The following is a 13,857-nucleotide window of genomic DNA, read 5'->3' as shown; positions in this document are numbered from 1 at the left end:
TTTTCTTCAGCACAACCAGGATCAGTTCTCACCTCTCTTCACAACATGAGGTGGTGGCAATTCACAAGCACAGTCTGCAGCCCAATTCTCGAGTCACTGTACAAAATTCCTGTACTAGAACATCTGTATGTACATCTGTATCCATCCAGACATAGATACATATTTTATCTGCCCATTTTCTCCTTCAGAGTACCAACATCACCCACTGAAACATCTCTACTGCTCACTGAAGTCCATGTTTCAGTATCTATGAAACAAGGACTTCATTATCTACCATGGTTTTTTTGAGATTTGTACAAAGAAAAGGAGCCCAAATCTCCCCTTTTCTGGATTTTTTCACAGACAAAGCTCATTAACACCTCACCTCACACTGCCCCAGAGCGGCTGAAGTTACAAAAAAACCACATCACCAGAGGAATGCTGTGTTAGTCCCTGTTATTCCCAAACCCACACAATCTGGGATTTCCATAACCTTTACCTGGGAGAAATCCTGTTATTCCCAAACTCACACAATCTGGACTTCCATAACATTCACCTGGGAGAAATCCTGTTATTCCCAAACTCACAAACCTGTCATTTCCCCACCCTTTACCTGGGAGAAATCCTGTTATTCCCAAACTCACACAATCTGAATTTCCCCACTCTTAATGTGGGAAATCCTGTTATTCCCAAACTCACACAATCTGGGATTTCCATAACCTTTACCTGGGAGAAATCCTGTTATTCCAAAGCTCACAAATCTGCCATTTTCCCAACCTTTACCTGGAAGAAATCCTGCTATTCCCAAACCCACACAATCTGAGATTTCCATAACATTTACCTGGGAGAAATCCTGTTATTCCCAAACTCATTTGCCTCAGCCTTTTCCTGGGAGAAATCCTGTTATCCCAAACTCACACAACTGAAATTTCCCCACCTTTACCTGGGAGAAATCCTGTTATTCCCAAACTCAAAAATCTGACATTTCCCCAACTTTTACCCCCTCCAAGTTTCCCAAGGGGATCATGACCTCAAGCTTGGCCTGCTGAGCTCCCAAAAGGCAAAACCCACAGGATTTAATTTTACCAGTATTTAATTTTTGTCCAGTATTTAATTTTACCCCCCAGCTGCCCGAGGAGCCAGGCAGAGCTGGGGGTGAGTATTTGAGTGTTTTGTGCCCATTTGGCAGGGCACAGCTCCGGGGCACTCGGGGCTGTCCTTCCCCAGCCACTGCCCGGCTCTGCTGCTCTCAGCCCCTCCACTTGAATGGAATAAAAACCCTTTTGAGCACCACAATCCCAGAGCCTGCACAATGCACATCGGAGCTCCTTTGAGAGGCTGATTAACATGCAAGGACAGCCTGGGCTCTGAGGAACCACCACGAGCATCCCCAGCCCGAGCTGCCCTCAATCCCTGCTGTGTTCATTTCAAATTAACGCCACAGATTAGAGCCCACTCTGCCAATATTGTGCCAACACCTCCAATCTGGCTGCTCCTATTTTAGATTATGAAATAATGCCAAAGATCAGAGCCCAGTTTGCCAATTTTGTGCCAACACCACCAATCTGGTTGTTCCTATTTTAAATTGTGCAATAATTCCATGCATTAGAGCCCAGTTTACCAATATTGTGCCACCACCTCCAATCTGGCTGCTCCTATTTGAAAATATGTAATAATGCCATTATTAGAGCTCAGTTTGCCAACATTGTGACAACACCACCAATCTGGTTGTTCCTATTTTAAAATATGCAGTAATGCCACAATCAGAGCCCAGTTTGCCAATTCTGTGCCAACACCACCAACCTGGCAGCTCCTTCTTTGTTTTTATTCCAACCCAGCCCTGAATATCCCACATAAGAAGGTGCTGGAAAAAAAAAAATGGGATTTCAGTTTTTGAATGTTTATTGCACATCAGTCTTCACTGTAAAAAGAACTGCACTTTGTAAATAAATTTTTAGGGGTTTTTCTCCATAAAACAAGGACAATTACAATCCTACAGTTTGATTTCAGGGACAATTAACTAAATTCTGCAGGAATATATTGCAGTTATAGTAACATTTAAAGTATTTTTTATACAGTTGCTTTTGGGACAAGAGATATTAAACATCTGGGAAAGCCCATTCAAATATGGAGGCGATGATTTTCTATTTCCATTGTCTAAAATCTTCATCACTCTACTTCATCATTATCACCTGCTCAATTCCACGGCTCAGCCAGGGCTCTCCTCTGGAAAGGACCTTGAATTTCACTGATTCTGGCCAAACTCTGCCCAAAACATGGCCTGGACGTTACCTGGCTCATTTCTTCCTCTAACCCTTCATTTCATACAAATCCCCATTTCTGTACACAGATTTTCCCACTCATGTCTTTGCAGTCACATTTCAAGTTAATCAATGTGGTAAATTACAATTAACCATAAACCAGCAACAAACAATTAACATTCTTGTTCCTCCTAAAGTTTCAAGGGTGAGAAATGTCATGAACATAAACAAAGAAGGAAAAGTGAATTAAATATTCAACTAAGCTTCTATTAGAACTGTTTTTAGAAGAGTAGAGGTAGGAAAATCACAGAATAATTGGGAGGGACATCTTGAGGTTATCCAGTGCAGGAGGGGAAGGCAGGAGGTCACCAGGGGTTTGGCCAGGTCTGTTCTCAAGGTCCATGGATGGAGAAGCCACAGTCTCTCCACTCAAACTGGTCCAGGATTCATCCAACAAAAAAAATTAAAAAATTGAAAAATAAAAAAATAATTTAAAAAAAGGGATTTTGGTGTGTTTTCATATATGCAGAGAGGATTTGCTGTGCTGTATTCCAGTTTGCTCTGTTGCTGGGAGATCCTGGCTGTCTTCACTCCTTCCCTGCAGGGATTTATGCACATCCACATCCCCCGGAGCCTTCTCTCAGCCTCTTCTCACACCAAGATGCTCCTCCAGTCCCTCTGCAGTAAATCCACTGGTTGTGCTCCACAGTTGGACCCCACACTCCAAACGTGGCCTCAGCAGTCAGGAGCAGGTGGATTTTCAGAGAATTAACCCAACTTGCCTGATTTTAACAACAAATTGTGGAAAGCACCTACCCTGATTTACCCAATGGCTGTACCAGTCTGAAAAACTCAGCTAGAAAGGAAACATAAATATTTCTGCTCAAGGCATGATGAGACTGACAATTCTGCAACAATTCAAGCAGTCAAGAGTTTCTTTAAATGGGTTTTGTCCTGTCCAGTGATGCCCTGGTGAAGTGATGGACATTTGTTTTAACTCAAAATAAATCATTTCTGCTTCTCATTTTAAGAAATCGACCATTTCAATGGATTTCCCAAATATTTTTCCACATTAATCTTCCCAGGTTGTACTGAACCAGCCAACTCCCATTTTCCCAACTCCCCCTGCATCTGTCCTGTCACAAGATCTGGAATGAAACAGAGGATGGATCAGCCCTGACACAGATCCCATTACTGCCTGCAGCCCCAAATGGATTTCGTGCATCAGAGGTGGGACACGGCCCTGCCTGGGCCAGAACAACAGGAAAGGCTGTGGGATCAGGGGCTCTGTCCCCTCTCTGACCTGGATTTAATCCTGAATTCCCCTGGGACCTTTGGTGCCCCCATCCCTGGGCAGGGCAGGAGCACTGAACCCACCCTGAGCCATTCCAGAGCAAACAGAGATTCCTGAAAATCCCCCCCATTTCCCACCCCCAGCTCTGCTTCTGCAGAGCCAAGCGCAGACATTCATCTCCAGGCACAAGCACAATTTTCATCCTGTTCTCGCTCTGTGATTTCTGCTGCAAGCACCAGCTCTCCATCCCAATTATTATTCACGTTGGAGAATTGAGATAACTCCCCCTGCTCTTAAGCACAGCTCTCTGTGACTCTACCCCACAGCTGCTGCTGCTGCTTCTTCAGAGGAATCTTAAAGCAATTTGCACTTGCTGTGCAGGATAAACCTCCCATTGTGTGCTGTTCCCCCAAAATCAGCTTTTCCGGCAGCTGGGCTGAGGCTGCTGATGCCCCACATTTGTCCCAGGCAGAACTGAGCTGAAGCACCTCCAGTACACAAATTCTTGGGTCAGAAGGCAAAGCTGTAACAGGGTCCAAAAAATGCTCTGGGGAAGTTTTCAGGTGGTTTTGGGTATTTTAAAAGATGTCAGCAACTCCCTTGGTGGGGGAGTCCTTGGGGGGGCTCAGTTATTCCCATTCCTCCCTTGGGGGCCCAGTAATTCCCATTCTCCCAGTTCATAAACAACAAGGAAAACACAATTCTGTTTCCTTGTCACTTTCAAAGTCTCGTATTTACAAGTGAGTGGCATCGCTTGTTTCACATCACATTTCACATTTCCGTGGGAAATGACAGAACTGGGAAATAAACAAAGAAATCAATGCCCTCCTTACAGAGCGCCTGGAAAACTCTGCCCTGGTAGCATCAGATCCTGGAACAGCCCAAGGTGTTGTGGCACAAGGTCTGGAAAAGCCCCCCAAAGCCATGAGTGCAAGCTGTGAGCAGTCCCCACCCTGCCCAGTAATGAATTCCTTGGACACCTCAGGGATGGGGAATCCAAAGCTCCCAGGGCAGCCCTGCCCAGGTTTAACCCTTCCCATGAGGAAATTCCTCCTGAAATTGCTTTTTGTGCAACCAGAGAATCGTTAAGGTTGGGATAGACCTTTAGGATCATCAAGTGTCACTGTCAACCCTGCAGCAGCACTGTGTTCAGCACCAAACCCTGCCCCAAGTGCCATTTCTGGGCACTTCCAGGGATGGGGACTCCATCCTGTGAGTGTCATTTACCCTGGGAAGGTCTGGAATCTGCATCACCAACCCTACGGAGAGGGATTATCTGCTTTACCATCAATGCAGTGAAAAGCACTGGATTTAAAGCCATACATTTATTTAATCTCAATTTTATCCTTGATTTTGATCCGTTTCCCTCCATTCCACGTGCACTGCACACCCAAACCCCCACGCAAAGCTCCCTGCAGAGGCTGCCCGAGCCAGTCCCAGGGGCAGGCAGGAGCAGGAGCTGCCATTTGGCTCCGGGTCACTTCAAAAGGCATCGTTGCTAATGAGCAGCTGCATTTCCCCACCAGGAACCCAGAAGGGCCCTGCTGCCAAGCCCTGCTCATTTCCATCCCCGTGCACAGCCAGCCCTTTGCTCCATGCTAATGTGTTTTCCTAAACAAAAGGAGCCACAGCCAGCCCAGAGCTGACCTTCACATTTGCTCCTGTGATTTGGATGCCTCAAAGTCTATTTGCCTGGTGGCTCTTTTTTTTTTTTTTTTTTTTTTTTTTTTTTTTAAAAATCACATTAATTCCTCAAAAAAACATGCGCGAAGGAACCATCCAGGAGCTGCTGGGAGCCGTAGTTCCCTGCCAGACACACCCTCAGCCCAGTTATTCCCATTCTCCCCGTTTATAAGCAGCAAGGAAAACACAATTCTGTTTCCTTGTCGTTTTCAAAGTGAGGGTTTACAAGCGAGTGGCTTTGCTCGTTTCACATCCGTGGGAAAGGAGAGAATTGGGAAATAAACAAAGAAATCAACACCCTCTCTCTATATATATATGTGTGTATATATACACAGAGCACCTGGAAAACACTGCCCTGGGAGCATCAGATCCTCGACGCTTTCTCAGAATCCCCTGCATAAAAGCCACCACACAATTCCAGGGGAAACAGCTCCTCCCAGGCTGCCTGCAGAGGCATTTGGGCAGGTTCGTAATGCCCATCTCACGCTGAACACACTGCAAAGACGATGCTTCCAAAACCACGCCAGACACCCACCCCAGACCGCCAGAAATGTGCCTTTTTTTCTGTCACCAGGTGTGTAAAACAACGAGGAAAACCGCAGGGTGGCCTTTGAAATGAGGAAATAAACTGGGCTTTGTCTCCTCCCCGAGCTGTCCCTCTGCTCCTCGCAGACTGATGGCAGCAGATGCAGGATCCCTTCCTCCTCCTCCTCCTCCTCCTCCTCCCCCAGCAATTGGTTCTGCTTCCCTGGCAGCCCGTGCAGGAAAGCCATGGCATCGCCCTCCCACCCCAAACAAACGGGAAAACCATCAAAACCCCCCCCGGCATTGTGTACCCAGTGCCTGCACCCAGGCACAGCAGTTATCCTTAAAATACATTTCTGGAGGCCAGCCAGGAGAAGTGAAGGCACTTTCAGCCTGGAGAGCAGCCACAATGTTTAACACTTCAGAACCGGGTGGTTGTGGAGTTACTCATTTGAAATGTCCTTAAAAAAACCTCTGACAAAACACACACACTAAAAACTCCCTCCCCAAAAAAATACCAAACCCAGCCCAAGAGCCAATCGGGGAATTTTCAAGTTCATGTGTCAAGGGGATAAAGTTGGTACCAAATCCTCTCTATTCTTTAGGAAATAACAGTTCTCAGGATGCACATGAAAGGAGAGGAGCCATCTGCTCTGTCTATAAATCAGCTTCTGCATTATCAGGGAATGTTTTAATTTTACAGCAGACTAAATAAAATAAATCATCACTACCAGAGGCCACGGGGGTACACATGAAATGTGGAATTATCCTAAAAGCCATAAAAACATGGTTTGGTTGTGAGCCCACCCCACAACTGTGCTCACACAACAGTTTCCTCAGGGATTCCTCACTAATGAATATCTCCCTCTTGCCTCCTCTTACATTTAAGCTTAAGGTTTCTTTACCAGCACAATCAGAAAATAAATAGAAATAAATAAAACACCCTCTTGCACTGACATCTCCACAGCTTTCAAAGCAAAATCCCTTCTCCCCCATGACAGAGTGGGGGAAAAAAGCAGGAACACAAGCAGAGCATCCTTTAGGGTGGAAAGCAGAGCTGGATGTGCTTGGTGCTGCTTTCACCATAAACACTGCTGCTGCTTTGTTCTAGCTTTTTAATATTTTATTTGGTTTTTGTGTTCTCCATTTTGTGCTGATTTAACAGATCCAGCTGTGCAGCTCCCTAGGCAGCCTCCATATTCATAATTATTATTATTGGATAAACATGTATTCGAGTGGGGCAACAGCTGATATGCAGATAATTTTTCTTTTGCTTACTCCCATTTATTTCCCCTGAGGGGAAAAAAAAAAATAAAAAAGAACTAAAAAAAAAACCACCCCGAAGCGAGGCGCTTTATTGTGGGCTCCCCCAGCTGAGGAAGGCGGCGGGGCTGTGTCGGGGATGTGCAGCCCCGGGGACGCGAGGGTGTGGCCGGGCAGGATGCGGAGCTGGGCAGGGCAGGAGCGGCTGCAACGGGAGCGCGACCCCCGCGCCACGCACAGACCCCTCACAAACCCCTCACAAACGCTCTCGGGTTTTGTTTTAATTCAACAGAGCCCAAACGGAGAGCCGGGCAGGGCTCTGTTGATGTTAAACAGGTGGCTCGGGTCTGGCAGCAGCCCTGGGGACGCTGGTGGCACTGTCACCGCGACAGACACTGTCACCAGTGCCACCGCGACCGCCGCTGTCACCGCCAGCTCAGACAGAGCCCCAGCGGCGCTAATTGCTTAAGGAGATAAAAATCCCCAGCGCGGGGAGGAGGCAGGGACGGAACGCGGCAAGGACAGACACACCGACAGCTCCGGGGAGCGCGGGGACACGGACACGGCACCGGGGAAATCCCGGAGCGCAGCCAGGCGCGGGGACAGCTGCGAGGGGGCGATGGCACCGCCAGCCCGGGATGCTCCCCGGGGACGGGGGACAAGGGCTGGGGAGCACGGGACAGCAGGGACACGGAACAAACACCGCCGGAGCGCAGCGCGGCTCGGGAGCGCTCCCCGGGGAGCGCCGGCACGGACAGCGCCGGGGAGGAGGGACGGACGGACGGACGGACGGATGGATGGATGGCTAGCATAGAGATGCGGCTCGGAGCGGGGATGGAGCACACGGGGATGCGGCTCGGAGCGGCGATGGATGGATAGCACGGGAATGCAGTTCGGAACAGGGATGGATGGATAGCACGGGGATGCAGCTCGGAGCAGAGATGCAGCTCGGAGCAGGGATGGAGCACACAGGGCTGCAGCTCGGAGCAGGGATGGAGCACACAGGGATGCAGCTCCAAGCAGGGATGGATGGATGGATGGATGGCACAAGGATGCAGCTCGGAGCAGGGATGCTGGCTGGGGCGGGGCCGGCGCAGGTGTGGCCGCTCCATCCCGCCGCTCCCAGCCCACCTGCCGCTCCCTGAGCTGGGCGGGGGCGACCCGGGCGGTGACCGGCGGCTGCCGAGCGGCTACGGCGGGGCCACCGCACCACGGCTCGCGCCCGGGGCCGCTCCACAACGGCAGCGCCCGCGCCCCTCCTTTTTCTCTTTTTCTTTTTTTTTTTTTTTTTTCCTTTCCTCTCCCTCTCCTCCTTCTCCTGTTATTATTGCAGCCGCTCCACGGCGATCGCATCCCTGGCTGCGCCCCTGACCGCGTCCGTGCCCCGGCGGGCGGCGGAGGGCGGCGGCCGCGGGAGCATCCCCGAGCCCGCCGCGACCCCGCACGCAGCATCCCCTCCGCGCCCATTGTCTGCGCCCCCCGCGCAGCGAGCCCGGCCCCGGGGGAGCCCAGCCCAGCGCAGCCCAGCCCGGCTCGGCACCCTCCTCCTCCTCCTCCTCCTCCTCCTGCTCCTGCTGCCGTCTCCGCCACCCCGCGGCCCCGCCGAGCCCCCGCGGCGCGGGGTCCGCCCGAGCCCATTGTTCGCGGCGCGCCCCCGGCCCGCCGTACCTGCGGCCCGCAGCAGGACGAAGGCGCAGGGCAGCACGGCGAGCGGCAGCAGCATCGCACCGGCGGGAGGGAGCGGCGGGCCGGGGCTGCGGGCGCGGGGAGGGCGCGGGAGCCGAGCCCGGCGTGGCCGCTCCGCTCAGCGCTGCGCCCGCCGCGTCCCGGCGCCGCCTGACGGCGCTGACTGACGGACCGCAGCGCCCCGATCCCTGCGCGCCGCCGCACGCAGATCCGTCCGCCGGGGGAAATAGTGCCGCGCTGCTGCGCGCCGGGGGGGTGAAAGGGCTTTGTCTGGGGAGTGAGGAAGCAGAGGAATAGGGAAATGGTTATTGTTCATTGCTATCGTGTTGTTGTTTATTATCGTAGCATCGTTACTAATTGTTATTATATTATATATTTATTTCAAATTAATATAATATAATATAATATAATATAATATAATATAATATAATATAATATAATATAATATAATATAATATAATATAATATAATATATAATTATATATAATATATATAATTATTATAATATATAATATTAATATAATATAATATAATATAATATAATATAATATAATATAATATAATATAATATAACATTGCATTGCATTATATTACATTATATTACATTGCATTGCATTGTGTTATATTACATTATATTATATTGCATTGCATTGAGTTATATTGTTATATTACATTACATTATATTATATTATATTATATTATATTATATTATATTATATTATATTATATTATATTATATTATATTATATTATATATTATACTATATTATACTATATTATACTATATTATACTATATTATACTATATTATCATAGCATCATTATTAGTCTTATCAAATAATATTATAGCATTAGAACATAAATTATTCTAATGTGTACGTAATAGATATGCAAATATGTGCATATGATATGTATTATGTGCTATAGAAAGTAGGTAGTTAATATTTATGCAAAAAAATTATTATTATATTATCATATATTAGAAAAACAGTGCATATTGTGTATAGGCTATATAGGTTTGTACACATTGTATATTTTTATATGCTATATCTATTTATATATGTTATAGATATATTTATATGTTATATATATGTTTATATATGTATATATATTTATACATGGTGTATATGTTTATATGTGTTATATATATTTATCTATGCTATATATAAATATATATGCTATATATGTTTATATATGTCATATATGTTTATGTATATGTTTATATGTGCTATATTTTCTTTTTTGTAGCAGGAAGCCAACCTTGCCCTGAGAGTATTTGGGATCAAAACCTCAGGAAGAAATACCCCTCTATCCTGAAAACAATTAGTGATTTCTACACATTAGGTTTATTTTTTATTACGAAAGGTACTGAGTTTGCAGCAATTATTACCCTTTTTTTTTGCGATTAAATCTCTGTGAGCTTGGCCTGAGAAGAGCAACCCCAGAAGAGAACACAGCAGAGTTTCACAACATCTTTATTTTTCTTTGCATGGGCAGATGATGACAGGACAAGGGCGATGGTTTCAGGCCTGCAGAGGGGATGTGTCAATGGAATTTTGGGGAGGAATTCCTGCCCCATCCCTGGGAATGTCAAGGCCAGGCTGGAGCACCCTGGGACAGTGGGAGGTGTCCCTGCCACCTTGTGAAAATGACCTTTAGAGCATCCAGAATAAGTTCACAGGCTGGTATTGACACAATTTTATAAACTGAGGGGTTTCCATGAAATCCCAGTCCTCTTCTCCATAAAAATCAACAAAAGAGTTAAACCCTTGCAAAGCAGGAATATTCCTCTGTGGTAAACAATAGCTTGGAGAGAACATCACATCAATTAAGGCAGCTCTTCTTGCCTGCAAGCTGACATCCCCAAAAATTGGAACAGAAGGATCTGTGAGGAGAGAATATTGCGCACAACAAACACCATGAATTGTTGTGTGCTGTGGGGGAGCGCTTGTTTGTGTTGGAGATAGCGGCAGATCTTTATTCCTATTTAACAATATTTTAGTCCCTGCTGTGGGAGTTTTTTCAGGGGAAGAACTCACATGGAAATCAGCAGAGGAAAAATCACCCCAAAGCCCCTCCAGCTCAGGGATGGGGCAGAATAAGGGAGAATCTGGGGACACCATTTCACCTGGAGCAGAATTCCTGAAGTATGAGCTTTTCTCTTCAAAATCCTTCACAGAGCAAAGACATCAAGTATCTAGCCTGGATTTAGGCCTCCAAGTAATTTAAAAACAAAATCACGGCTTTCATGATGAAAATCCAATGGAGACGAGTCCCAGGCATATCCAAATGGAATGAGGTGCTTCAAGTACATTACCTGACACATTTCCCCTTTTTTTGGCCATTAACACAGCTTTATGGGCCATGCCTGTGCATTTAATATATAAAATAAAAAGGGGAGAAAAATCCCATCAATCAATAACTGAAGTGCAAGTCTCAGTTCCTGACTTCACTGGGTACTTGGCATAAAAGTGAGCAGGAAATTTGAAGTTTTCTGCCACATTTAAAAGCAGCAGCAGTGGAACCTGTCAAATTAATTCCACTTCTGCTATGCAAATATAATAAAAGTGAATTTTAACTATACAGGCATTTCACAAGTATTAGACCCAGATTTTTAAACCACAAAGCAGAGCTCTCCCTTATTTGGAGGCTCTGGAAAAGGGGCAGAATGAGGGAATGCACCTCAGAATTCCTCCTGGCCAGAGGAGGATTGTTCTGTGCTCTGCAGATGTTTATGGTGATGGATAACAACGCTATGCAAAATGACCTCAAATCAATATTCTTCACAGCCAGGCAATAAAAGCTGAGACAGTCCCTTGAAACATCCCTGTCTTTGCCACGGATTATTTTTAAAAGTCTTAATATAGAAGAAAAGTAAGAGTATCTCCCTTTCCTTTTTAGACAAGGTGGCTCACAAAGATATTCATGTGCTCTGGTGATGTCACAAACCAAGGAATGAGGGTGAAGTCATGAGAACTGGAGAGGTGAAATTGCAGCCCAGAAATTCAGAATCTGAGCACTCCAAACTTGGAATTCATGGACTTTATGTCCATACCTGGAGCTCCAGGCTTTATCCTGGATTTCTCCTGGAGTTCTGCTGCCCACGGCCAGGGATGGTTCCTGCCCAGAGCTGGCAGCATTTGGATGTGAGCTGTTAGTCATGGAAATACCCAGGGAAAGGATATTCCATTTCCTGGCCATGCTCTGTCACTCTGACTCACAGCTCACATGTCACCCAGCTGATGGCATTCCTGGCAGTCACCTGGCACTTGTGGGAATTCAGGAAATCTTCCATCTTTGAGGATAAAATGTTACATTTAACATGCAAGCTTTCATGAATAAAACCATTCCACATTGCCAGTGTGCACTAATGTCTCATTTTAATATTTTTAACCTACCCGGTCAACTCTGGTGCTTCAATTCAGAGGAGAAAAGGATTCCCAGCTGAGCAGAATCACAGGAATTAAAGGGGTGTACAGAGTACATGAGGATTAATTGACTGCTCTCTTCCACTCTCCCCATGGTGTCACTGGTTTCTGTTTTAATTTAAAATATTAAAGGTATTTAAAGCACCTCCATCACCCAGTGCCTCTAAATAACAGACACCAGCATCACTAATACCTGGCTATTTTAAAAGAACAGCTGTTCTGGTTGCTGCTTTTATTTATAATAATATTTATTCCAAGCCTCGCCATCACATCATGTGCATGAGTGCAAGTGTAAAACCAGCGTGTGCAAAATTAGCACAGAAGAGCCTAAAACAAGAGGGTGTCTCATGGTAGCAAGCAATAAAGGATTGTTTTAATTGAAAAAATCCATCCCCCAGCCTGCTTTGATTTAAAAGAAGTATAAATAAGCCTGGCAGGAATGTTCAGGCACATGTGCAAGCTCTGAGGAGCCGCATTCCCTGCACATGGGGTGCGCTGCCAGAGCCACGCTCAGCAATCCATCCCCAGAGCTGCCTCCAAAGCATCAATGACCACTGCGCTCACTTGGAAACTTAATGAAGGCTCCCCATCCCCCAAAAGTAAAGAGCTGTCCAAAAAAACCAACAAAAAAAAGAGTAATTTACAACTTCTTGCTCCTCTCTTTCCTTACCACAGGGAGCTCCTTGCCAGTCAGAGCTGCACAAGACGAATCCACTGGAGCAGAACTGTGCTTTAATTTTCCTCTTGCTGAGAGGCAACTGAACAGGATTATGCTGATTGCCCACCAGGCAGGCAGGTAGGTAGTCATTCCAAGAGAAAAAAAAGGAATAATTCCATTTTTAAATCAGCCCGGAGCAGAGCTGAATGTTTCCCCAACATTCTTTGGTTGTGACTGGGTTTCGGGCACAGAAGAATAAAACTTGTAACAGAATCTCACTCTCTGACTCTGTGTTATCTCAGCTTCACATTTCTCCAAAAATATTGTGGAGAGGATAAAAATATGAGTAAAGGAGTGTTTCTATTTTTGCATAATGGTCTTAAGATGGTGCTGAAATGCAGTGAGAAAGAAAAAGATCCTGGAAAATTCTTGCTGTTGAGGCAAAAATAATTTTTTTCTGGAGCTGAATACATCCTTTGCTTTGTTACCAAAGCCTGGATGGGATTTACAACATCCAGGTTGTTTTGAGGCAGCTTCCCAGGCACATGTGGATGCTGAAATTCAGCCATGAAACCTTTGGGCACCACTTTTGGAATTTAATCTTCGCCATCACCAGTTTGGGGGCCTGAATTCACTGGTGAGCATCAACCCCAGTCCCCAGTCCTGACCATGATTTTCACAGCTCTGTCTCATGGATCTATCCTTGGTTTTTAGAGTCAGTTTTTATTGCTGCTGCTCTTGTGCTCCAGTCTGAATTAAAGTGATGTTTAATGATTTAAACACAAGATGCTGCTCCACAGGCAGGTTCTTCATGCAAAGCACTCTGCAATAAAAGATGTGGTGCTTTTCATCTCCACATCTGGGTGAGGAGGGCCCAGGTTGGCATGAACGCCACTGAAACCCCCCAGATGGGATCAGGAGAGCATCTTTGGTGTGGCTTTAGCTCTCCTCACCCAGGTTCCCTCCCTGATGAGGAATTGTTGGGTGACAAAGCAGCGGCTCCGTGCTGGCAGGAGCGGTGCCAGATGATGGAGGATGATGCATTTCTCTGGCAGCTGTCTGCCATCTGCACAGCTGCTCCA

General features: G+C 46.4%; 1 protein-coding gene across 10 annotated transcripts in view; it reads right to left on the bottom strand.

Annotated features, from left to right (window-relative positions):
- Positions 1-8,779, bottom strand: part of NCAM1 (neural cell adhesion molecule 1) — an 87,529-nt gene extending 78,750 nt beyond the window's left edge. For all 10 annotated transcript variants that reach the window (XM_058041285.1, XM_058041289.1, XM_058041286.1 and 7 more), the window contains exon 1: positions 8,674-8,779. In XM_058041285.1, coding sequence (XP_057897268.1) covers positions 8,674-8,728 — 55 coding nt within the window. In that variant the 5' untranslated portion in view covers positions 8,729-8,779. The remainder of the gene's footprint in view (positions 1-8,673) is intronic.
- Between the last annotated feature and the right edge of the window lie 5,078 nt (positions 8,780-13,857).

The sequence above is a fragment of the Melospiza georgiana genome, chromosome 27 (genome assembly GCF_028018845.1).
Source record: "Melospiza georgiana isolate bMelGeo1 chromosome 27, bMelGeo1.pri, whole genome shotgun sequence".
Lineage (NCBI taxonomy): Eukaryota > Metazoa > Chordata > Aves > Passeriformes > Passerellidae > Melospiza > Melospiza georgiana.
Note: the sequence above shows the minus strand (reverse complement) of the source record. Positions and strands in the feature narration are given on the sequence as shown.